General features: G+C 42.0%; 1 protein-coding gene across 1 annotated transcript; it reads left to right on the top strand.

The window, feature by feature from the left end:
- The first annotated feature begins 11066 nt into the window (after window positions 1-11066).
- On the top strand, window positions 11067-27731 carry LOC135519859 (gap junction gamma-1 protein-like). The gene is made up of 3 exons (XM_064945066.1): window positions 11067-11243; window positions 24764-25931; window positions 26095-27731. Exons 2-3 carry the CDS (start codon window positions 24800-24802, stop codon window positions 26106-26108), a joined length of 1146 nt encoding a protein of 381 aa, XP_064801138.1. The 5' UTR covers window positions 11067-11243; window positions 24764-24799; the 3' UTR covers window positions 26109-27731.
- The last annotated feature ends 143 nt before the right edge of the window (window positions 27732-27874 follow it).

The raw sequence follows: 27874 nt of genomic DNA, 5'->3' as shown, positions 1-27874 counted from the left end.
GTAGCAGTGTTATCTGTGGTGATCCATGTTTCCGTCAGTGCCAAGAAGTCGAGGGACTGGAGGGAGGCATAGGCTGAGATGAACTCTGCCTTGTTGGCCGCAGATCGGCAGTTCCAGAGGCTACCGGAGACCTGGAACTCCACGTGGGTCGTGCGCGCTGGGACCACCAGATTAGGGTGGCCGCGGCCACGCGGTGTGGAGCGTTTGTATGGTCTGTGCAGAGAGGAGAGAACAGGGATAGATAGACACATAGTTGACAGGCTACAGAAGAGGCTACGCTAATGCAAAGGAGATTGGAATGACAAGTGGACTACTCGTCACGAATGTTCAGAAAGTTAAGCTTACGTAGCAAGAATCTTATTGACTAAAATGATACAGTACTGCTGGAGTAGGCTAGCCTGTAGTGGCTGCGATGTTGACACTACACTAATCAAGTCGTTCCGTCGAGTGTAATAGTTTCTACAGTGCTGCTATTCGGGGGCTAGCTGGCTAGCTAGCAGGTTGATTGCGTTACGTTACCTTAAAAGAACGACAATAGCTGGCTAGCTAACCTAGAAAATCGCTCTAGACTACACAATTGTCTTAGATACAAAGACGGCTATGTAGCTGGCTAGCTACGATCAAACAAATCAAACCGTTGTACTGTAATGAAGTGAAATGAAAATGTGATACTACCTGTGGAGCGACGCGGAATGTTGACCGGGTAGTTGAAGTTCAATTCGTAGAGGTAGGCTAGCTGTTGGCTAGCTAGCTAGCAGCATCTCCTACGTTAAGGACGACAAATAGCTGGCTAGCTAACCTCGGTAAATTAAGATAATCACTCTAAGTCTACACACTCTAAACTACACAATTATCTTGGATACGAAGACAGCGAAGACAACTATGTAGCTAGCTGACACTACGCTAATCGAGTCGTTCAGTTGAGTGTAATAGTTTCTACAGTGCTGGTGGACAGTGGATGTTAGCTAGCTGCTTAGCTAGCTGCTGGGCAGATACGTTAGGACGACGAAATACGATAATTATGCAATTATCTTTGATACAAAGACGGCTATGTAGCTAGCTAAGAAGAAATTGCTAAGATTAGACAAATCAAACCGTTGTACTATAATGAAATGTAATGAAAAGTTATACTACCTGCGGACCGAAGTGTAGATGCGACCGCTCGCTCCAACCCGGAACCGTCAGGATCTTTTTCAAAGATCTTTTTCAAAGATCAAATCGTTGACCTGAAGTATCTCGTGGTGCTGTTGTAGATGGTGCTGTGAAGTCCAGGGAAAGATGGGGGTTTGGGGCTGTAGAGCAGGGTTGACCTCCATCAAAGGCTTTGTTGGGGTCAAGTCCCCCCTCCCATTCCCCAAATGGCCTCTCTTTGAGACTCTGGGTCCTCCTTGTCAAGATGTACCACATACTCTTGTCTTGTGAAAGTACCATTATCTAATGGGATGGGGTGACAAGGAATGGGGGGGGGGGTCCTGAGTGGAAACCCTCGTACACAAAAGCACTGTACACGTAGGGCTGACAAATACTGTACAACTGTGTAACCAATGTTTATGGATGAAGGCTGTAAAATTGTATAAAACATTTTTGGGGGGCAAGAACAGCTGACTGAAGACTGGACAGCCGGGCATTCGTGCGGTTGAGTCTGTTTCTGCACTGCTGTAACATGGCTCTACAGTAATATGGGCTCTACAATGTGGAGAAACTTTGTTTTGTTCCTTGCTAAAACAAGCACGGTGTTGTAAGGCTTTGGTTGCCTAGACAATGACCCCTCCCCCTGCAGCAGAAGCACATGCAGTGGAGGAGAGAAGGAAATGTGCATCTTGAATTATTGTTAACTGTTATTACAATGACTGCAGTCATTTACATGACCATTAACTGTCATCCAAAATTCCAGGACCGTTACAGCCTTATTGTACTGACATGTTTTTTTTTATTATCCAATGTCAGGGAGAGCATTTGGGTCTTCTCAGAAATGACCGGATGGCTGTCTTCTGCCAGGCGAGCACACTGAAAAGGGAGGACTTTTGCACAATGCGACCAGTTCGAGAACGGCTGAACATTTAACATAACCAATTGATACTCTGCAACCGCAGTGTACAAGCAACCTCGAAATGTATGAGTGCATTTCACTTTCAAACCGTTTTAATGAAGAGCTGCAATCAGTTTGTTCACTCTTTCATGATATGACTCGTAAAAGGCAGATAAAATAAAACCACACTACAGGTTCCCATATAATGTTAACCATTGCTGTATTTGGTTTCGCGTTACAATATTTGTGGGGTCCAGGTGGGCTGGTTTTAACTCCACAGTACCGTTATCAACAATTTCGTTTTTTATTGCAAAACAAGACCCAGGACCTGTAGTTGATGCACATCTACAGTATGTCTGCTGATGAGATGAGAAATCAAGCAACTTGTAAGAATAAGAAATACAATATTTGTTTGGTAATTTAATTGCACCCAAATAGTATAGCACAAAAAAAATGTATGCCCAGCTTTTATATTATGTTTTAAAATATAAAACATAAATCGATACAGTCGCTTCTGGTTGTCTCTGTCGTCATTCCTACTTGCACTGGTAAACCACTTGTTTAAAACCACACGAGTAGTATCCAACCCCAGCCCAAAGGCTCTCTCCCACCCGTCATGGGCCAGATGGAAACCATCAATGTTTCCACACAAACACACCCAGTCATTCTCTCTCTCTCTCTCTCTCTCTCTCTCTCTCCTCTCTGGCATCCTGAGACATTTGCTACTCCGAAGTACATATAAAAAACACGACTATGACTTCCATCTCATTTGTTTTAGATGACATTGCTACCCCTCTAAGTTAACTCACACACACAAAAAAATGCTTTTAAACCATTTTGATTTGAGCATTGTGTTTTTGGAGCTTCTGGGTCAAAGGTTTAGACATATGACCGTGGTGTAATGAGAACCTTCTATGGGCCCCTCCAACCAGCCTCTCCTCTGGGATTAAATTGTTGATATCACTGACGAGGCATGAGGGGACCGCCCAGATTGAATAGACACACGCCAGCTGCAGGATAGAAAACATCACTTCGAATCACTAACACACACAGTACCCTCAAGCCAGCCCCGATTGATATTTGATACTGTGATACTATTTGTTTGCCATGCTCTCAATTACACAAATCAAATTGTATTGGTCACATGTTTAGCAGATGTTAATGCAGGTGTAGTAAAATGCTTGTGTTTCTAGCTCCGACAGTGCAGCAATATAGTAATATTCTTAATTTCACAACTTAAGTATCAAAAGTAAAATCTTTTTAAACTCCTTGTATTAAGCAAAGCAGACAGCCACATTTTCTAGTTGTGGGGAGGTGCAACTCAATATTAGGAATGTGTTCTTTATGTTTTGTAGACTAAGTGTATGTGAAAAGTATAAATTAAACACAGGTCTAAAGTTAGGTTTCCGCCCTATGAAGAAATGACTGCGTCGAAAGAGGAGGAAGCAAACATTAGAAAGTACACAAACTATACTGAACATAAATATAAATGCAACACGCAACAATTTTATTGATTTTACTAAGTTACAGTTCAAATGAGGAAATCAGGTGATTGAAATAAATAAATTAAAAACTAATCTATGGATTTCACATGACTGGGAATACAGATAGGCATCTGTTGGTCACAGATACCTTAAAAGAAATGGGCCTCAAAATGGGATTGAGGATCTCTTTACAGTATTTCTGTGCATTCAAATTGCCATTGATAAAAAGCAATTGTGTTAATTGTCTGTAGCTTATGCCTGCCCATACCATAACCCCACCACCACCATGGGGCACTCTCTTCATAATGTTGACATCAGCAAACCGCTCGCCCACATGACACCATACACGTGGTCTGCGGTTGTGAGGCCTGGTGGACGTATTGCCAAATTCTCTAACATGATGTTGGAGGTGGCATACGGTAGAGAAATGAACATTAAATTCTCTGGCAACAGCTCTGGTGGACATTCCTGCGGTCAGCATGCCAATTGCATGCTCCATCAACTTTACTAAGACATCTGTGGCATTGTGTTGTGTGACAAATCTGGCATTTTAGCGTGGCCTTTTATTGTTCCCAGCACCTGCAACTGTGTAATGATCATGCTGTTTAATCAGCTTCTTAACATGCTACACCTGTCAGGTGGATGGATTATCTTGGCAACGGAGAAATGCTCACTAACAGGGATGTAAACAAATTTGTGCACAACATTTTAGAAAACATAAGCTTTTTGTGCGTATGGAAAATTTCTGGAATGTTTTATTTCAGCTCATGAGACATGGGACAAACACTACATGTTGCGTTTATATTTTTGTTCAGTGTAGTTTCTGTGGAAGTAGTTACTGGGAGAAGGGTGAATCTACTCAGCTAAGCCCAGATGGGATATAGAGGGGGTAGGGGGCACCAGGTCATCTTTTATTGCCCCAAGTTTCCTGAACCTTGAAGTGTAGTCTAATCCATTCCAATAGTATCTGTCCTTAATGGCCAGATACTATTATAATCTCTATCCGGCACAGCCAGAAGAGGACTGGCCACCCCTCAGCTTGGTTTCTCTCCATTTCTTTCTAAGTTCCTGCCTTTCTCGAGAGTTTTTCCTAGCCACTGTGCTTCTAGATCTGCAGTGCTTGCTGTTTGGGGTTTTATGCTGGGCTTCTGTATAAGCACTTTGTGACATCTGCTGATGGTATAAGGGCTCTAAAAATACATTTGATTTTATTAATAGCTGTCCTTGTTTGTTTTGATGGTGAGTTGAAATAAAGACATACAATAGGTTGATGGGAGAACAAATAACATTTTTTACACCCCCAAAATAATGTACAGTCATTGGGGGGGCCTATACAGTTTGTCAGAGCATAGGGTAGGTTAAACAAAAACAGTCATGCTTGAAAGTGAGGTTGACATACTGATATGTTATAGGGCATCCCAGTTAAATACATTTGCAACCCCAAGATCCAATCAAGGTCAAGCAGCGGAGAAGATGCAACGGGTGCAAATGGAGAAGTTGGTCATGCAAAGTTCAAGAAGTAATATGTACCCACAAAAATGATATTTTGTCTGTCTTTTTTACAGGACTAGAGAGCATTGTCAGGCAGGTGGCAGCTACAGTTGATAGGGCAATGGAGACAGTCAGCGATTCATGGTGGTCTGTCGTCGGAGTGGGTTGGGGACAGATATACTGTATCCGCTGTCTTGTCCTCAGTAACAACAGGACAGCGCAGGGGCAGTCAAGGTGGAGCAACAAGAAGTTGGGTAGGTAAGACGCGCACAAAAAAGTAACACACCCAAGCTGAATATGCAGACAGGGAATAAGTCCCTTTCAGTATGGCTAGTCTTCCGTGCTGCGTTCAATAACGATATCTTCACCACAAACTGATGCTCCACTGTGCAGGTAGAGTATCTAGCATTCTAGCCAATATGGAATTGCAAAGTGTCCATGTCACCTGCAATACTTCCGTATTAGGGTCAGGAGTCAGGACACTTAATTCTCAAGTGACATATGCACTGAAAAGCTGCCTGTGTCAATCAACAATTGGCAATTAGAATTGTCATGGATTAAAAACATCTTGTCATTTGAGTGAACTATAGCCCTATTCGGACGGGATTAGTTTTACTGGGAAGGCCGGGTAACGTAATTACGTGCACGAGCACAAAACACCACATCCGTAATTTGTCATTTTAATTTGGCTATTATTCCAGCCCCAAAAACGTACTGTTTTTCAGCAAACTCTCAGGTCCTCTGATAATACATCCCATGCGAATAGACAAACCTGTGGTTTGAGAAACTGATATTACAGTTTAACAGGTGCGGCACACAGTTTGGTTCAGAACATGGGAACAAATTGATGCTTAAAACAAAGGGCTATGCACGTAGCCCACAGATGAATGATCGGTTTTGTCATATATCATCTTTCCCAGTGCCTATTTCTCTTTAAAAAGATGAAGCGGATGATATTGTGCCAATGAATTGACCAATTGTCAAATATGTCAGTTAATTAAATGTCTGCTTAAATGCTTCTTATTGATATTATTTGGACTTTCTTTGAACTGAAAGCCAATATCAGGCTATCCTTAGACTAATTTAAATATCTTCACGCCCAGGCTTCCATCATAACGATCCATATTGAATGAGAAAAACAAAGAATGACAGGGGGCAGTTTGGTAAAACTAATCCGGTTCGGATCGACATGCTGGGGGTAATATTTACATAACCAAAGTTCTATAGTAATACCAGTCCCGTGCGAAAAGGGCTTATGACTAGTTTATGTTTTTGAAAGGCACACTGTATAGAAGCTCTAGTTTAGGAGGGAAACTTAAGTGATAATCATCTTTGGCTGCCGCCGCTTAAACCACCCTAACCCCCTACCATCTGTTCTAGGGATAGGGCTCTCTGTTTCCATGGCAATGTAGTACCCCTCTTCCCCTAATGGGTTGTGGGCTCTTTTGTGTGCCCCACCATGCACAATTGCAACTGTAACCCGACCATATTTGGTTTGTGCGTGCCTGCCTGCCTGCGTGCGCAAGGTGACGATGCAAAGAGACCTGGACTGAAATAGGAGAATCATCAACCGCCCTGCTGACTACCTCCAACGCCCCTATCCCCCCTCACAAAGCCCGCCCAGGCACCCACCCATCCCCCTTAACAGCCCGCCAGGGCAATGTGTGTCGTCCCCCCCTTGACCCAATACACTAAGCTTGAGGTGCTACTAGGCGGGAATCTGTTGCCTTATCCCCCGAGCAGTGGTGCGTGAATGATTACAGGGCAGTAAAGGACATATGTCCACATTTGAACACATCTGATTGTATCCTAAAGTTTGTTTTACCTTAGAAGAGCCCTCCAAAACAGACTGTACTGTTCCATTCATAACCATACAACAACCAGAGAAAATACACATGTCAAAAAGAAGATTAGTTTAGTCCAAACATACAAAATAGCCTCCCCAAAATAACTTCAGTGCAGGATGGCAGTTTGCATTTCTATGACATTGCCTTAAGCAACTGTTCCTCCCAACCATTGTGTTTTACATATGTTAATTTGCAACTCATAGGGATGACCTTAGGTGGTTTAATGCAGTGTGCAACTGTTTTAAGGTCCTACTCCAGTCTCCTTTCTAGCTCATTTATCACATGATTTACTTAACAAAAGCACATCTCAATAGGTCGTCCATGTATCCTCATGACATGGCACAAGTGGGGGAGGCTGATGACAGAGGGAACCAATCAGACCAACTCCTTGTAAGGCCTACGTCATGAAGTTTGCACTTGTGTCCCAAATGTTTTGTTGTTGTTCAAAACATATTTGTTTAGCCATAAGTATGTGTACATTACTGTACGTGGGAAATTGTTTTTCAACAGGAAAAGTTTACAAAAATAGTGTCTTTAAGAGTCCAGTTATAAACCGAATGCAGCTCTTTAAAACTGAACTCCAAGGTACTACAGTGGACTACATTTTTTATTTTTACCTTTATTTTACTAGGCAAGTCAGTTAAGAACAGATTCTTATTTTCAATGATGGCCTAGGAACAGTGGGTTAACTGCCTGTTCAGGGGCAGAACGGCAACCTTTCGGTTACTAGTCCAACGCTCTAACTACTAGGCTACCCTGCCGCCCTGGCATTGACCCACAAACACAGGCACCTGGCTTCACTTCCTCATAGAACTGTGAATGAAAGAGTAATTATGCTGGGAAAGTTGAATGCTGTACTTAATTACTGTAGGATGTTCAGTGATGGAACTGCCAAAAACCAAAAGTCGCAACTGACATCTGGGCTCCCGAGTGGCGCAGCGGTCTAAGGCACTGCATCTCACTGCAAGAGGCGACACTACAGTCCCTGGTTCGAATCCAGGCTGAATCACATCTAGCCGTGATTGGGAGTCCCATAGGGCGGCACACAATTGGCCCAGCATCATCTGGGTTTGGCTGCGGTAGGCCGTCACTGTAAACAAGAATTTGTTGTTAACTGACTTGCTTAGTTAAATAAAGGTAAATAAATAATCACTCCCCGGTACATTAATTGGGGAAGACGGGCTTGTCGTAATAACTGGAGCGGAATGGTTATGAACGGTATTAAACACATGGATTCCTTGGCCATGTGGATGAAAAATACGTTTATTGAAAGCAACGCTAATAGGTGTGCTGGATCCCTGAAATGTCAACACAGACATTTTATTGTCCTCAAATAGGCAAATGATTTTCACAGCCCATAAACATCAACCATCATCACAACATCAAAGACCATATTATAGAACAACACAGCAAACAGACATGATCAAAAACACATGGACAGTAGTTGCAAGCATGAGTCAGGGGTATATTCTGTGTAGTGATGGTGAAGGGCACCACAAAGCTTTTGCTGAATCATGCCTTGATCTTGCAACATGAACAGTCTGTCTTGTGCCACTCTGACATGTAACTCATTCTTCCAAAGAATTTGTAAAACAAGGCATACAATTGATTATATTCATTTCATTATTCAACTGGAACTCAACCTAAAACATGTTTGCCAAACCTAAACCATGCATGCCAAACACAAGTGGTTGGTGGAATCATAATTGGAGAGGATGGGCTTGTGGTAATGGCTGGAGCGAAATAAGTGGAATGGTATCAAATACATCAAACACATGGTTTGATGCCATTCCATCCTCCCTCGTTCCAGCAATTATTATGAGCCATTCTCCCCTCAGCAGCCTCCAAATCTCGTCCGGACACAGTAGCGTTGAGTGTATGTCCGTTATTGCTGAATCTGTAAGTGTAAGGAGTCTCGCTAACCATTGATGTTGCACAACAATTGATCCAACGTCTTGCAAATTGTATGGTATAACGTCAGCTAGTGTGTTGGTATGGAGATCACCTCAAGAATGTGAGGGGCACATTACATCCAGCAGGGGAGTGTGCCAGGCTCTAATAATTCAACTGCCTCAAAGCACCTCAGCATGACTAAGGGCTTGGACAGAGAAAGGCTATAGAGTTGCTGTGCTTAGGGGAGTGTAGTGCAATTCCAATTCCACAGATGTGTTGCCCAGTGACTAAAACAGGTTTAGAGCACCTTTTCTTGAGAAAATGGCAGGGATGGATTTTGTATTAATGCTGTTGGAACACAAGTAGGTGTGAGTTTCATCTCCCTTGACCAGAATACTTAAAGTGTATATCTAGTCAGTTCAGTGACAGTGAGTAGTTCAAATGTTTAAGTCATCAAGGGGTGGAATTGGTGGGAAACACCTGGAAACAGAATTCTTCCAGTGAAAATCGGTTTGCAATGTAGCTTAATTCTCAGGGGGATTTTCTCCAAAATGAAGTTTGTTCTGTGCAATATTATTTCCGCAGCTCCAGTGTTATGTTATCCCTGGGACTCATTTCTTATTCTCTGCCACCCACTCCCCAATTCCTTCATTCTCAGCCGATTACATTGACAAAATAGCTATCTACAGCTCCCTAATGGGGAAACTCATGGCAGAAATTGCACAAGTGCTCAGGCACAAGCCAGTGAAAGTCTTTCACAAAAGCAGGGTGTGTGTGGCATTGAGGAAGACATATCACGAGGGGATGATTCAACAACTAGCCTACACAGGTTATGCGCAGTGGCACACATGGAACAAGCAACTGTTGGTCAAAGCACTTCTACCTAGTGCTATACTTAAGTAATTTAACATTTGCAGTCGGGACACTCCAATCTGGAGAAATGCATGAGAGTAAACTCAGAGCAAGCTGCAATCCAGGGTCTACACATTATCGGCAAGCAACTTGAAAACCTCAAGGTTCTTTGTTCCTGCTGTTCAGTTTCTGCCTCTGTGGTGAAAAGGGGGCTTGTACTATAGTTAACGAGGGGACCTCACATTGAAGTCCATGAATGAAAGCACACTTGTGAAATCTCCCTAAGAAGGGGGACACATTCCATCTCTGACCTGCACATATGAAACAATGAAGACCATTATGATGGGCTTTGAGCGCCAAACCGCCTTGGCCAGACATCAAAACTGACATCCACAGTCATGAAGTCATTTCGGCAAGCAATTTATTGAACACAATACATCTGCTTACTTTGCAATTGCCTACAGAGCGATGTGCAATACTGTGCCTTGTCGGCTTGCATTCTATGAATAGAGGAACAACAAAAACCATGGTAATTGACTGACTGGTTGGCGACCAAGAGGGAAATATACAGAATGTTCCCAATCTAGAAGAAATCTAAGGAGTTTCTGTCTAGTTGATGATGTCATTGTGTGGATGAAAATACCCAGGAATCAGCATCTCCACCTTACAGAAGACTGTGAAATACATATGATTTACTTCCTGAGTGTGCCAACTGATGACACTGGAGATTTTAAAGGTTATATGGAAGTATTCCCTCCCCTGTCTTGTCAAAGACAGTGTGAAGGAGGAATGGTCTCAAATAACAACTACTCCCGAATGCCCACTCCAACAGGAAGGCTATGTGCAACATAACAGCTGAGGGCTTGTTGCTGTACATCCCACAACAATGAGGATTGTAGCCCATTTCAAATGCCCACATCACCAGCATGCATGCAAAACTCAGCAGACTTTAATCATTAGGAATGTATCATACCATGACTAGGCAGTTGTCACAGCACGTCTAACGGAAAACTCACAAAAAAGAAATTGCCATTATTTTTTCTTAAATCTATCATAGGGGTGACTACATTTCATTATGACCAATGTGTACAAATTCTACATTTTGGATATATGATAGTTAGAAGATTCCTATTGATAGTGTACATAGTTTGAGATCATAAATCATTCTCTTACTTCCAGGCTAGCCACAGGCTATGAACTCTAGAGGGGAACATTATTTATTGAGAAATTGCACTGCTGTTGTTTAGTTGCAAGGTAAACGGCTACTCGCACGGCTAAATCTGTTTCGGTGGCACTATGTATCAAAGTGTATCTGAAAAACTCGAAGCTATGACTAAGGTAATGATGAATGAAGAGTGTCGACCATCCTTGTCTCAGATTTCACAAGAAGGTCCTGAATAGGGGGGTGGAGTGCGCACGGGGGGAGGTGGATTTGGGGATGTTCTTTGTGTGTCCCGTATATAAAAAATAAAAAAAAATTAACCGCGACGGAGGAGAGACAGTCACATGCTAGATCCAATCCAATGGTGTAACTAGTGAGACTTTTGTATATTGTGGTGAGAAAGAGGGAAAAGTGTTCCGATTTTTTTGAAGGGGTTTCGAACACAGGCTGAATTCAAAGAATTGAGAAACGCAGTCGGCTTCAAGGTAAGATTAACACACGTTTATCAAGCAACAAAACGGAGCGTTAATGTGTCCAGGCTGTTTTCCATTTTACAAATGTTGTGCGCTTAGCTAGGTTAGTTGTATACATATCTCTTGAAGCTATTTTATTTTTCTCCAAATGTACTGCGTACATTTGTAGCTAACTAGTACATCGGTATATTGTTTGATTCGTGCTACTAGAGGTATCTCGCTAAATAGCAAGCTAACCAATTTACATTGTCTTGAATGGACAGTAGTTTGTTCCTTCATTGTGTGAAAGTGATGGAAGCAACTCTACGCGGATTTCATCACCTAGGGCAGGGGTACTCAACTCTTACCCTCCGAGGTCCGGAGCCTGTTGGTTTTCAGTTCTATCTGAATTGCACACGCCTGGTATACCAGGTCTAAATCAAATCACTGATTTGTAGAGGGAACAATGCAACAACAACAAAAAATGCAATGGAACTGGCATCGAGGTCCAGAGTTGAGTTTGATCGAACCCAGGCGGTGTCCAATCAGAAACGCATATTTTGAACAAGGTGTAAAATAATCATGTTAATTGGGATAATCCTCTTAAGAATTTCACGCCATAATACGTAAGAAATGTATTGGGGTTTTTACCCTTGTAGGATGGTCAAAATTAGGGAGACTAAATCAATGGAGGCAAGAAAAAGGTGGTCGAAAAATCTGGAAAATCGCGTCGCCTTGTCTGGATACTCTGCGAGAATTAAGGCTACACACAGGTTTGACCTACCATTGAACTCGTCACCTTTCATATCAAATAAAACAATATGAGGTAAGATGGATATCGATTTTAAGACATGACAAATAATATTTTCATATTTTAGCAGGGTTGCCTATCTTTGGAGATACCTGAGGTATCCTATCGCTATTGTGAATGCTGTCACCCCTAGCGGGTGTTTTAGGCACAAGACAAGGGTGGATTAGAAATGTTTAAAATTCACAGGTCAGGTGTATTTAAGATTTATTTTAAAGTTGAATAAACACAACTCGACAACTTGGTTTGAAGTTACTATGATATTTTTTTGTGTGCATGAAATTTAGAGAATGGCAACTGGGGGAAATTAATTAGTTAGAAAATGCCAATATTAATCTCCCCTTGTTCATTTACACAATGTTTTATTTATTTAACTAGGCAAGTCAGTTAAGAACAAATTCTTATTTACAATGACAGGCTACCCCGGCCTAACCCGGACGACGCTGGGGCAATTGCGCGCCGCCTTATGGGACTCCCAATCACAGCCGGTTGTGATACAACCTGGAATCGAACCAGGGTCTGTAGTGAAGCATCTAGCACTGAGATGCAGTGCCTTAGACTGTTGTGCCACTCAGGAGCCACTGAATGTTTTGAGACACCAATATGGAATTCATGTGGGTGAACTATCCCTTTAAAATAGGACTGTTGGAAATTCCACCTAGAGGTACACAATATATAGAAAAGGATGTGGACACCCCTTCAAATGAGTGGATTTGGCTATTTCAGCCACACCCCTGGCTGACAGGTGAATAAAATCGAGCACACAGCCATGCCACCTCCATAGTCAAACATTGGCAGGAGAATGGCCTTACTGAAGAGCTCACTGATTTTCAACGTGGAACTGTTGAAGTGCTGTTATTGTGAAGTGGAAAGTCTAGGTGCAACAACGGCCACACAAGCTTACAGACCGGGACCACCGAGTGCTGTAGCGCGTAAAAATCGTCTGTCTTCTGTTGCAACACTCACTACTGAGTTCCAAACTGTCTTTGGAAGCAACGTCAGCACAACAACTGTTTGTTGGGAGCTTCATGAAATTGGTTTCCATGGCTGAGGAGCCGCACACAAGCCTAAGATCTTCATATTCAATGCCAAGCGTCGGCTGGAGTGGTGTAAAGCTCACCGCCGTTGTACTTTGGAGCAGTGGAGACGTGTTTTCTGGAGTGATGAATCGTGCTTCACCAAATGGCAGTTTGGTGGACGAATCTGGGTTTAGTGCATGCCAGAAGAACACTACCTGCCTGAATACAACTGTAAAATTGGATGGGGGAAGAATATTGGTATGAGGGTGTTTTTCATGGTTCGGGCTAGGCAACTTTGTTCCAGTGAAGGGAAATCTTAATGCTACGATTCCTGTTTCAGCATGACGATGCCCCCGTGCACAGAACGAGCTCCATACATAAATGTCAAGATCAAACCCCCCCCCCCGCTTATCTGCAAGGTGCTGAAACAAACTGTGGCTGAGCTGTTGTTGCTCCTAAACATTTCCACTTCACAATAATAGCACTAAAAGTTGACCAGGGCAGCTCAAGCGGAGCAGAAATTTGACAAACTGACTTGTTGGAAAGGTGGCGTCCTATGACGGTGCCACATTGAGTCACTGAGCTCTTCAGTAAGAGTGGTCTACTGCCACTGTTTGTCTATGGAGATTGCATGTACGTGTGCTCAATTTTATACAGCTGTCAGCAACCGGTGGGTCTGAAATAGCCAAATACACTAATTTGAAGGGGTGTGTGGGTGGAGTCATTAACTAGTTTTTCAACCATTCCACAAATGTCTTGTTAACAAGCTATAGTTTTGGCAAGTCGGTCAGGACATCTACTTTGTGCATGGCACAAGTAATTTTCCCAAAAATGTATAATTGAAGTAATCTGTCTGTATCACAATTCCAGTGGTTCAGAAGTTTACATACACTAAGTTGACTGCCTTTAAACAGCTTGGAAAATTCCAGAAAATTAAGTCATAGGCTAATTTACATAATTTGAGTCAATTGGAGGTGTACCTGTGGATGTATTTCAAGGCCTACCTTCAAAAAAATACTTTTTTGCCCCACTGTATTGAAGCAACATCTCAAGACATCAGTCGGAAAGTGAAATCATACTTCCAACCATACTTCCAAAGTTGTGACAAAAATGGCTTAAGGACAATATAGTCAAGGTATTGGAATGGTCATCACAAACCCCTGACTTCAATCCTATAGAACATTTGTGGGCAGAACTGAAAAGGCATGTGTGAGCAAGGAGGCCTACAAACCTAACTCAGTTACACCAGCTCTGTCAGGAGGAATGGGCCAAAATTCATCCAACTTATTGTGGGAAGCTTGTGGAAGGATAACAACAACGTTTGACCCATGTTAAACAATTTAAAGGCAATACACTCAATTAGTATTTGGTAGCATGTAAACTTCTGACCCACTGGAAATGTGATGAAAGAAATAAAACCTGAAATAAATCACTACTATTATTCTGACATTTCACATTCTTAAAATAAAGTGATGATCCTAACTGACCGAAAACAGGGGATTTTTACTAGGATTACATTTTGAAAAACTGAGTTAAAATGTATTTGACAAAGGTGTATGTAAACTTCTGACTTCAACTGTGTGTGTATATACACACACACACACACACACACACAGTGTGTATATATCTGTGTATATATATCTGTATATTGTCCCTACACTGGTCACCTAATCATCCCCGACTCACAATCGGCTCATTCATCCCCCTCCTCTCCCCTATCACAATTCACAAGGTTGCACATTTGTTACACATTTGAGTTTACAATCTGTTTGGGCAAAATAATGTTGATAATACAGTTATCAGGTCACCCTCCCAAAATTCATGCTAAACCCACCTTTTCAGTGTTACAGCCTAATTAACCTAGTACTAAATTGCCAATGTCCAAACAAGGTGAATTTAATGTAGCTTATGGATCTGGGCTAATGAGAGTGGTGGATTCAATTCAACTTGGGTGGTGTACCTTCTATACCAGGGTATTTGGAAATGGCCAAGTGATGGTTTTTCAATACATTTTCATATTTGTAATACTTTAAGTAAATACTTACATATTGCGTTCTAAATTTTACCTGTCACCGTAGTTCCCCAGAGCTTTTCAGCAGGTCACATGTTTGTTTGTAAATAGCACAAAGGGAGAGAGCAGGTGAGTCTAGTGTTTTTTTTTTTTTTTTTTTTTTTTGTGGTTAAATGGTTATCGGGAACGTGCAACTATAGTTTTCATTCACAGAAAATACATTAGTGCAACACATTCGGCAGAAATTGTATTTTTATCAGATGACGACAGAAGTGCAACGCTATTTGGCTGGCAGCCACACAAGTGAGCATACAATTAAAAAGCAATGTATTTTTGATGCTGCAAAAAATGATGCGTGGCCATCATACTTCATAGAAAGAATGTAGCAAGCTACATTTCCTAATGTTTTTCTTAAAGTTAATCTTGCATTTTATCAGAGAAATGTATGTTGGCTACCCCGTGAAAAGCATGGGAGAAAAGTACATCAGTCAGAGCATCGTCGCAAATTCTCATCTGAGTGGAGAAGTGCAACTGAAGCACAAAATGAGTCTGAAATTACAATAGAAGCATTTTAGATCGCAGTTTACAAAACACCAAGATATGTTGTCATACGTGAGAAATTGAAGAATTCTGCGTTAACGCTACCCCTAAGTTTAACTTGCTAGTTATGTAAGTAAGTGGCTGAATTAATAAGGTGATGGGGCATCATATTGTGTTAGCTTTCTGCCATGTTTTCGAAGTCAACGCCCTTTGGATGAGTTGTCTTTACAGCTGCCACTGCTATCTTTTTTTTTCTCCTCTGTTCTCGCCCTGTCTGCGCCTCCCCAATATTCTCCTCTCAGTTCTTGGCTGGTCTGCTTCCCCCCATCTTCTCCATGCAGAGCAGGCAGGCCAGTTACCCTAGCAACTCTAGACTCCACACAGACACAGCTTTGTACATATGCTGCTCCAGAGCAGGTACTGTTCTTCCTTCAGACAAGCATGTGTCTCAACTTTGTTCATTTGCACAATGTCTCTCGTTCACATTTGCTTGTAACTCACCAAAAATTACATTCGGTAGCTGGATTACCTGTCTTTGCAATTCGTTAAATCATTTTAGGCCTTTAACATATTTTGATAGCAGGCTCAATGGAAATTTGCTATTACTTGTGCTACATTGGGTAGCATTCTGGTAGACACCTAATTTCCCTTTTTTGGGGGGACGCCCACTTGTGTAAAAAGCCAATAATACCATAAATCCCGGCATGAGACAAGGACGATATGAACATCTGGATATCGCCCAACGCTATATTAAATCAGTAGTAGTATGTGACAGCCTATTATCACATGCTGTCATAAGGAAGCATTTTGGGACGGGTGTGAACGCAAATTTATTTCTTGACATTTATGTTTACAAAACAGCTTTCAATTTGCCATGCTGATATTGAGTTCATAGTCTTTGATCGGCGCTTAGAATGAACGTGCCTGTCCAGTCTGCCGTGGCTGCAGTCCACTCTAATCATAAGGGGCATTTCTTTATGAACGCATCCAATCGCCTTGGTCCCGGTCCCTTATTAAACCAATCACAAGCTTCAATCTGCTGTGGTTCACAGTGCTGTGGCAGAAAGATTATGAATGTCCCGGGTGACGCTGCCACGGTTACAATGTTTGATGTAAAATTTCAGGCACATATATGCTCTGATTTTCAAAAAGATTTGGAGGCACTGTTGAAAAGTTGACTCACTCAATATGCGTGAGTTGGCAGCACTGTTTTTGTATTCGCTGTTCATATTAATGCAAAGTTCCTTTTTTTTTTTGAAGTGTGACGTGTCAACAGGGCATTGAGCGTACACAAGCTTTTTATTTTCAAAGCTTTTTACATTTAATTCAGCTCGTCTCATGCTGCAGAAATGGACTTTGTGCCACTGGAGGCAGTGGTGTACCGCAGTTTTGCGGTGTACCGCAGTTTTGCGGGGCCCCGCAAGGTCTGAGGTCTACAGCTTTTAAAGCCAATTTCCTGCAATTCTACACACATTGCCATATGGCAAAAAGACAAATGTGCAGTTTTATAGCTAATGTCATGCTATTTTACACATTTTTCAATGAAGCTGAGAGAATTTTAAGTGTGTGTGGGGGAGGGGGGGGGGCTGGGCTACCTCCAGGGGAATCTTCTAAAGGTGCCGCATACGAGGTTTGGTTTGCTCTAGCAGCAATTAACAGGTTACGTAAAATAAGGGATCAGAGCTTTCACCTGGTCAGCCTATGTCATGGAAAGAGCATGTGTTTCTAATGTTTTGTATACCATGTACACTTTTGAGGAAGTGTACATTTATCTCATATTAATTCTGAGAGAAATAAATAAATCTATAATACATTTTGACTTTTTTTTTTTTTTTTTTTACATCTAACTAAGATGTTTGGTGCAGTAAATTAGTCGTCTCGTTGAATGAAAACACAGTCCAATCACAGACGAAGGGGTGTAGGCTACCAAACTTCGGCTACCAAACTTCAACTAACCATTTTATTTTTACCCCTTTTTCTCCCCAATTTCGTGGTATCTAATTGTTTTTAGTAGCTACTATCTTGTCTCATTGCTACAACTCCTGTACGGGCTCGGTAGAGGCGAAGGTTGAAAGTCATGCGTCCTCCGATACCCAACCAATCCGCACTGCTTCTTAATACAGCACGCATCCAACCTGGAAGCCAGCCGCACAAATATGTCGGAGGAAACACCGTATACCTGACAACCTTGGTTAGCGTGCACTGCGCTATGTTAATTAGTGTAGTTGATGACAATTCTCCCAGATCCGGGATGGGTAGTTCCAAGAGGTTTTAAGGAGAAATCTGTCTTTAAAAAAAAAAATATTACGGAAAAAGCGTTATCTGAGTACGGTGCTCAGAGCCCAATACGGCCAAAAGAAATATCCGCCATGTTGTGCAGTCAACATCAGTCAGAAATAGCATTATAAATATTCACTTTTGATAATCTTCATCAGAATGCACTCCCAGGAATTCCAGTTCGACAAATGTTTGGTTTGTTCCATGAAGTCCATCATTTATGTCCAAATAGCTTCTTTTGTTAGGGCGTTTGGTAAACAAATCCATAAGCGCGTTCAGGTCCAGCCGAACGTCGACTGAAAAGTTATAAAGGATGTAGAAACTTGTCAAACTAAGTATAGAATCAATCTTTAGGATGTTTTTATCAATGTTCAATAATGTTCCAACCGGAGAATTCCAATGTCTGTAGAAAAGCAATGGAACGAGAGCTACCTCTCATGTGAAATGCATGTGACTGAGATCGAGGCTGCTGCCAGACATCTGACTCAATCCCCTCTCATACGGCCCCCTTCACAGTAGAAGCCTGAAACAACGTTCTAAAGACGGTTGACATCTAGTGGAAGCCGTAGGAAGTGCAAAATGACCCATATCCCACTGTGTATTCGATAGGGGCTGAGTTAAAAAACTACGAACCTCAGATTTCCCACTTCCTGTTTTGGATTTTTTTTCTCAGGGTTTTCCTGACATGAGTTCTGTTATACTCACAGACATCATTCAAACAGTTTTAGAAACTTCAGTGTGTTCTATCCAATACTAATAATAATATGCATATATTAGCATCTGGGACTGAGGAGGCAGTTTCCTCTGGGCACGCTATTCATCCAAAAGTGAAAATGCTGCCCCCTATCCCAAAGAAGTTAATTAGGGATAGGTGTCCCGTCAACGGGACAATTGTAAATCATGTAGCGCCATGTGTCGATCACAGATTCTAGAGAAACAATAAATGTCGGTCCATATAAGTGTCTTAAATCGGCTGAAAGCTTTAAATTCTTGTTAATATAACTGCACTGTCCAATTTACAGTAGCCTTTACTGTGAAAAATACCATGCTACTGTTTGAGGAGAGCTCAAAACAACAACACACTTTTTTTCACCGCGACAGGTTTGATAACTTTACCTCTGAAGGTGAAATGTGTACTTACATTCTGAAATCTTGCTCTGATTTATCATCCCAATAGTCCCAGAGATGACATGAAGTGTCGCTTTGTTAGATAAAATCCTTTTTCATATCCTAAAAAAGGTCCATATAGCATGCACGGTTTGATTTTGTATTTCCACTTGTTCAATTTGCAAAGAAAGGAATCTGTGAAAATCTAACCCTAAACGTTGTTTCAACCAGTCAAATTACATTTGTATTTATTCCTCAGAGATCCTAGAACGTAACCAGACTTCACTATATCATTAGGTGTGTAGTATATCCTATATGACACCAAATTTGGTCAGAGAGCGACGCCTTTATGGCGCGCCGATGACACGGGCGGTGTTCACTTGTTTTGACCGTTACTTTGTCAAATAAGCACCAATCGGGGTCAAACAAACAAAGCTACATAGATAGCCAATGAGCCTGGCTGTATCTGTCGCACAATTTTGCAAGCCTTTTCCTTTTGGACAAAAATTGCAAGAATATGGAGAGTTATGAAAACTTACAATATGGCTACTAATACTGTAAGAGCTAAATCAATGTCCAAGTATACAGATTTGACGATATTCTTGCAGAAAAATGTAATCTAAATGTACATTTTGGCAAATCGTGAAGGCCACCTGGGTGACTTCACACGAATTGTCATGTAGCTTGCTCATACTTCAAGTTATTAGTCCGAAACTTTGCACATACACTGCTGTGGACACCATTGGTATTACAACCTTTCTGGTGCATTTCAAAGATGGTGGTAGAAAAAAAAATACAAAAGAAACTGTTGTTTTTCTCCCTCGTATTTTCTTCTACTGGATCTATTGTGTCATTCTCCTCCATTCAATTGACATTTCCACAAACTTCAAAATGTTTCTTTTCAAATGGTACCAAGAATATGCATATCCTTGCTTCAGGGCCTGAGCTACAGGCAGTTAGATTTGTATGTCATTTTAGGTGACAATTGGAAAAAGGACACTATCCCTAAGTACACGCATCACAGGATGCAGTGGCCAATTCATTGAACGCTTTGGTTTGCTTAAAAAGAGCGGGTACTACCTGTGTGCTAAAAATAATAATGCTAGAGGGAATTTTAAGTTCCAAATTTTAATTAGACTCGCTGTGATTATCAGAAACATCTCATCCATCCTCCAGACTGTCCAAACCATAAGCTTTCTCTCTGCCTGTCTGCAGACAGTGCGGCGAGGGTGTGTGTGTGTGTGTGGCAGGAGTAGCTGTCAGCGGCATTTTCGTTACTGGGTTACGTTTTAATCCACAGAAATTTTAAAAGGGAAAAGCTTGACTGAATGGAATGGCTAGCCAAAATAAACAATGACCAGTCAATTAACACAATGAACACTGCTAGGGTTCTTTAACCCATCTGCAAATGAGACTGTGACAGAGAGACTGCCAGGGTAGAGGAGAACGCTCCAGCTAATGCTAATAGCCCACAAACTGCAAGTGCAATACATGGAAAATTGAGATGTATTCACCTGAAGGAAAAAGTAGTAGATGGTGTGTCAGGTAAACATGTTTTGGTCTTTATGAGCAGTGTGGCGAAAGTCAAGTCAAATCAAATTTTATTGGTCGCATAAACATATTTAGCATATGTTATTACGGTTGTTGCAAAATGCTTGTGTTCCTAACTCCAACAGTGGAGTAATATCTAACAATACACATGCATCTAAAAAGTAAAATAATCTAATTTAGAAATATTAGATTTGAGCAATGTCAGTGTATTTTATATATCTACACACACTGCAGTCGGAAAGTACCAAGACCGCTTGCCTTTTTCCACATTTGGTTACATTACAGCCTTTATTATAACATATTTTATTAAATCAATCTTCACACACTACCCCATAATGACAAAGCAAAAAACTTGCTTTGAGAAATTCTTGCAAATGTATTGCTCAGTTTGGCTGGGTGGCCAACTCAAGCAAGAGTCTTGGTGGTTCAAAACTTTTTTCCTTTAAAGAATGATGGAGGCCACTGTGTTCTTGGGGACATTCAATGCTGCAGAATAGTTTTGGCACCCTTCCCCAAATCTGTGCCTCAACACGACAATTCCTTTGACCTCATGGCTTGGTGTTTGCTCTGACATGCAATGTCAACTGTGGGACCTTATATAGACAGGTGTGTGCCTTTCCAAATCATCCCAAATTGAATTTACCACAAATGGACTCCAGTCAAGTTGTACAGTTCTGGCCAAAAGTTGAAAATGACACATTCATTTTCACAAAGTTTGCTGCTTCAGTGTCTTTAGATATTTTTGTCAAATGTTACTATGGAATACTGAAGTATAATTACAAGCATTTCATAAGTGCCGAAGGCTTTTATTGAGAATTACATGAAGTTGATGCAAAGAGTCAATATTTGCAGTGTTGAGCCTTTTTTTTCAAGACCTCTGCAATCCACTCTGGCATGCTGTCAATTAACTTCGGGGCCACATCCTGACTGATGGCAGCCCATTCTTGCATAATCAATGCTTGGACTTTGTCAGAATTTGTGGGGTTTTATTTACCCACCCTCCTCTTGAGGATTGATCACAAGTTCTCAATGGGATTAAGGTCTGGGGAGTTTCCTGGCCATGGACCCAAAATATCAATGTTTTGTTCCCTGAGCCACTTAGTTATCACTTTTGCCTTATGGCAAGGTGCTCCATCATGCTGGAAAGGCTTTTCTTCACCAAACTGTTCCTGGATTGTTGGGAGAAGTTGCTCTCTGAGGATGTGTTTGTACCATTCTTTATTCATGGCTGTGTTCTCAGGCAAAATTGTGAGTGAGCCCACTCCCTTGGCTGAGAAGCAACCCCACACATGAATGGTCTCAGAATGTTTTACTGTTGGCATTACACAGGACTGATGGTAGCGCTCACCTTGTCTTCTCCGGACAAGCTTTTTTCCGGATGTCCCAAACAATCGGAAAGGGGATTCATCAGAGAAAATGACTTTTCCCCAGTCCTCAGCAGTCCAACCCTGTACCTTTTGCAGAATATCAGTCTGTCCCTGATGTTTTTCCTGGAGAGAAATGGCTTCTTTGCTGCCCTTCTTGACACCATCCTCAAAAAATCTTCGCCTCACTGTGCGTGCAGATGCACTCACACCTGCATGCTGCCATTCCTGAGCAAGCTCTGTACTGGTGGTGCCCCGATCCCTCAGCTGAATCAACTTTAGGAGACTGTCCTGGCGCTTGCTGAACTTTCTTGGGCACCCTGAAGCCTTCTTCACAACAATTGAACCGCTCTCCTTGAAGTTCTTGATGATCTGATAAATGGTTGATTTAGGTGCAATCTTACTGGCAGCAATATCCTTTCCTGTGAAGCCCTTTTTGTGCAAAGCAATGATGACTGCACATGTTTCCTTGCAGGTAACCATGGTTGACAGAGGAAGAACAATGATTCTAAGCACCACACTCCTTTTGAAGCTTCCTGTCTTTTATTCAAACTCAATCAGCATGACAGAGTGATCTCGAGCCTTGTCCTCGTCAACACTCATACCTGTGTAAACCAGAGAACCATTGACATGATGTCAGCTGGTCCTTTTGTGGCAGGGCTGAAATGCAGTGGAAATGTTTTTGGGGGATTCAGTTCATTTGCATGGCAAAGAGGGACTTTCCAATGAATTGCAATTCATCTGATCACTCTTGATAATATTCTGGAGTATATGCAAATTGCCATCATACAAACTGAGGCAGCAGACTTTGAAATATTTGTGTCATTCTCAAAACGTTTGGCCACGACTGTAGAAACATCAAGGATGATCAATGGAAACAGGATACACCTGAGCTCAATTTTGCATCTCCACTTTAGAATAAGGCTGTAACTTAACAAAATGTGGAAAAAGTCAAGGGGTCTGAATACTTTCCGCGTGCTCTGTACATGTCGCAATGATTTTGCTTTTGTCAAATAAACCTGGATCAATGGAAAACCTGCCTACTGTCATGTTCATAGACTGCTTACAGGGTAAGGAAACCAATTGTAATTTGGGTGAAGTATACCTTTAACATTTGTCAAATACATACACTGAATATAAAAATAAATGCAACCATTTCAAAGATTTTACTGAGTTACAGTTCATATCAGGAAATCAGTCCATATTCATCAGGCCCTAATCTATGGATTTCACATGGCTGGGCAGGGATGCCTTGGAGGGTATAGGCTCACCCACTGGGGAGCCAAGCTCATCCAGTCAGAATTAGTTTTTCCCAACGAAAGGGCTTTGTGGATGGATTATCTTGGCAAAGGAAAAATGCTCACCTACAGGGATGTAAACAAATTTGGGCCCAAAATTTGAGCAAAATAAGCTTTTTGTGTGTGTGAAACATTTCTGGAAAGTTTTATTTCAGCACATGAAATATGGGACCAAAACCTTACATGTTGTGTTTATTTTTGTTCAGTGTAGATTCAATGGTTCTAAAGACGTTTCTAGGAAATGTACAGTATTATACAGAGCCGTGAGTGCGTGGAACTCCAATCTTATATGGCGCAAGTGAACAGCAAACCTGGTTTAAATAAATAAAAATTAAGCAACGCCTCTCCCTCATGTGACCTACTTGTGTGTATGTACTGACATATGTGTAACTGATTTAATGCACACACAGTACATGTTAATATATGTAAATGTTAATTAGCTTTGGCTAATGGGATCCCAATAAATCAAACGATCAGCTCTGAAAAATATCTAATGGGATTGTTCTAAAACAAATATCAGAATTGGGCTGCGCTGCCTTTGATAACAAGGGAGTGAGCGCCAAGTCTAGGTCTAAAAGGTTCTTTAAAAGCATCCCCCCCAAGCCATAAGATTGCTGAACAATTAACTTTGTTTTTACACTGCTGTTACTCTTATTTTATTATCTATGCATAGTCACTTACCCCTACCTACGCGTACAAATTACCATGACTAACCTGTACCCCCAAACACTGACTCTGTACCGGTACCCCCTGTATATAGCATATATAAAACTTTATTTAGTAAATATTGTCTTAATTGCATAGTTGGTTAAGGCCTTGTAAGTAAGCACTTCACGGTAAGGTCTACCATCCATTCAGCGCATGTGACATAATTTGATTTGTGTTTGTAGCCCTAGATGGCTTGGAAGCTGGTACATGATTTAGTCTTACAGCTGTTTTAATGAGATAAGACATTCCAGTTGGGCCTAATGATATAGGCCTTATTGCATGAGATCCTTGCCCGAACATGTGCATTCTCAAGAGGGAACTTCTGTTATCCACACTGAGCGGCCTTTGAGACACATTGTTGTTAATGCCACCTGGTGGACATTACTGATATCCTGCTGATGGATCACCACATTTTTGTCCTCTTACATAGAAAGAGGCCTACACTGTCAAACAGAAAAAGGCCTTCATCACCAGAGACACATTTTATTGGTACATGCAGCTGTATAACACATCTACACACTTCAGTTTGTTGGTGTAGTTAATGTACTGCTCCCCTACAGGCAAAAGGTCTTATCTTCATATTATTTAGGCAGTTTCCATATTGTAATATTTGTGGGCACTGAATCTGATTTTTATCTTTGGCTCTCACACTGTTGCAAACTCTCGTACTGAGGAGGAACCCCTCATCATTCATCAGCAATGAGCTGCACGCTTCTGGTAGTTGAGGCTGATGTTGTTATTATAGAGCCTGGTTAGACATTTCTTGAGAAATCTAATATTTGAATATTGATTCTAGATACTGCCTCACTTTCAGGTGCTCCTATACAATAGTCTAATTTGCTAATTTCCCTCCCTCTTTCCCCCATATAGATCTGAAAGTCTCTCTCCCCCCACCCCGGAGGCACCATGAGCTGGAGTTTCCTGACGCGTCTCCTGGACGAGATCTCCAACCACTCTACCTTTGTGGGCAAGATCTGGCTCACACTGCTTATCGTCTTCCGCATTGTGTTGACTGCTGTGGGAGGCGAGTCCATCTACTACGATGAACAGAGCAAGTTTGTGTGCAATACCCACCAACCCGGTTGCGAGAATGTGTGCTACGATGCCTTTGCACCACTCTCGCACATCCGCTTCTGGGTGTTCCAGGTGATCATGATCACCACCCCCACTATTCTGTACCTGGGCTTCGCCATGCACAAAATCGCTCGCATGGACGACGATGAGTACAAGCCCCGCGGGAAGAGGATGCCGATGGTGAGCCTAGGGACCAACCGGAACTACGAGGAGGCAGAGGACAATGGCGAGGAGGACCCCATGATCTCCGAGGAGATCGAGTTGGAGAAGAAGGAGAAGCCTAGCAAGAAGCACGATGGACGCCGGCGCATCAAGCGCGACGGCCTCATGAAGGTGTATGTGTTCCAGCTGCTGTCGCGTGCTGCTTTCGAGGTCTCCTTTCTGTTCGGCCAGTACATTCTCTACGGCCTGGAGGTGTCTCCCTCGTACGTGTGCATGCGCTCGCCCTGCCCACACACAGTGGACTGCTTCGTGTCGCGTCCCACAGAGAAAACCATCTTCCTGTTCATTATGTATGCGGTGAGTGCCCTCTGTCTGCTTTTCACTGTGCTGGAGATCCTCCACCTGGGTTATAGCGGCATACGGGACTGTTTTTGCCACCCTCGTCCTCGCCCCCCAACCCCCCACCAACAGGCCAGCCAGCATCCCTCACTATGTGGCCGCCAGGTGCCCACAGCTCCTCCAGGCTACAACACGGTGCTGAAGAAGGACCCAAAAGGTATGCGATTGGATTACAACCTGGGCGACTCGGGCCGTGAGTCGTTTGGGGATGAGGCGTCGCAGCGGGAGCTGGAGAGGCTAAGGCGGCACCTAAAGCTGGCCCAGCAGCACCTGGACCTGGCCTACCAGAATGAGGACAACAGCAGCACTTCGAGGAGCAACAGCCCCGAGTCCAACGGGACAGCCGTGGAGCAGAACCGCCTCAACTTTGCCCAGGAGAAGCAAAGCGGCACCTGCGAGAAAGGTGAGTAGGCTGTGTCACGCGTCACAAGAAGTACATCTTCAGTAATTTGCATGGCATATCTATGTTTTAATTTTTATAGTGGATGGAATCAATGAATGGATGTTATGTAGACAATTTTACTCTACTTCAAACTGACGTTAAACATTTTTCCCCTTGCCTTCAGGTTTACGAGCATAACTTCGTCATTGGCCCACCTGGCCCTCTCAGGATAGATTTATGCATCTGTGACAGTAGGGGTACCAGGGAGCATTGTGTGGGGACAGGTGTGTATGTGACTTGAGGAGGATGAATCCATCTTTCTTTCAGTGTTGAGGCCAGTGAACGTTCAAGGGAAACATGCCAAACTTAACGAGCAGCACCTTCCTACCCAGCTATACTTGAGCACATCTGAAGATCCAAAGTGTCCACAAACTAGTTTTCAGAACATTCCTATTCGTCTCAGGGTAGCTGTGCTGTTTCTTGTTTGTAGTTTTTCCCTCTGCTGGAGTTTAATCTTAAATTTGCCTTCAACCTAAAACTGGAGTTTACATTTCAGCCATTCTAAGGTATGGGCAACCCAAGCGTGTCGCAAAAACATGTCAATGTGTAATTTTTTGTGTGGTGTGTGTTTTGTGAGGAATAGGGAACCACGGTGAGTCGGTGTTTGGGGATGTTAACTGTCTATGGTAATAGTTGGTGTTAGAAGTGATATTATGGAGTGAATAACTGTCTTCCATGTGCAACAGCTTACAATGAGCAAATGGGTAACTATTTTGGGTCAACCACCAGAAACAACAGTTACATTTGAGTTGTAGCACAGCAATATGTAGTTTGCAGAAAGAGAACTAACCTACTTTCATCATGAACCTCCCCCTTCCCATAATTCTGACTGTTGCCAAGTCTGGGAACTGGAAGCCTATTTTGGCACCTTTGTCCAAAGGATTTTTTTTAAACCTGGGTAATGCTTGAATTCATGTAATGTTAAACATGCTTTTGATACTGATTTCTTCCATTTCGTTAGTTTAACATGAAAAGTGTTTGGACAACATTGCAAGATTAAACCTTTAAGGTCAGGATGGCCAAATTGTAACTATGAAGTTTACTGTTGTCTTTTTGGGATTTCTACATTAACTGAGGGACTCAACAGATTGGGAGTTATTTTACATATTGAGGACCATCCACGATTTGTGGGTAACGCATCTATGCCATACACCAGTTGAACTCTGGGTCTTGTTCAGTAGGGTGCAATATTTTGAAAGGGAAAATGTAATTAATCATTCTTATAGGATAAGTTCCTGTAGTACCTCTCCCGTCCTGTTTTGTGCCTACTGAACATGAACCAGAGACCCAAGATAAAAAAATAAAAAAAATATATATATACAAACGACCCATTTTCAGAAAGTAATTCAAGACCCCCACAATTCAGGGTTATATTTCTATATTGTTTTGTTCAGTATTTTCTCCTGAAATTGGGACATGTACATTTGTGGCTCTGTGTTACTTCTCTATGCAATTCAAAATGTATGCTCGGTTCAGTGTTCATTATTGAGGCATTGATGCAAGTAACATTCAAAAGCCTTCAAGCTGTTAATAATGACCCCCATGCTGCAGTCTCTGTGACTGTTGTAAATGTTATCATTGTTATCTTTTTATGGTTGAAACGACCCAATGCCTTGAATGTGATCTTATGATGCCATCAGTGCACACATTATATCAGCAGTGCCATTAAGTGTCAACTGTCATCTCAAACAATTTGTTTAAATACTTTTGTATGAATAGTATTTTTGTGCTCAATTTCTTAAATAAACTTTTCCTAATAAATCCATGTCTCCTGTGATGGAAAATTGTACTGTTTGTGCTTTTCCTTTAACACATTTCTGTGTTCATGCAAGCGACTGAATGAATTTGGCAGTACGGCCAGAACCTGGTTTTGAGAAACGGATATCCGATTCAAGGTTTCAGCT

Source organism: Oncorhynchus masou, chromosome 29 (genome assembly GCF_036934945.1).
Source record: "Oncorhynchus masou masou isolate Uvic2021 chromosome 29, UVic_Omas_1.1, whole genome shotgun sequence".
Lineage (NCBI taxonomy): Eukaryota > Metazoa > Chordata > Actinopteri > Salmoniformes > Salmonidae > Oncorhynchus > Oncorhynchus masou.
The sequence above is the reverse complement of the archived record's forward strand: the minus strand, read 5'-3'. Positions and strand labels throughout refer to the sequence as shown.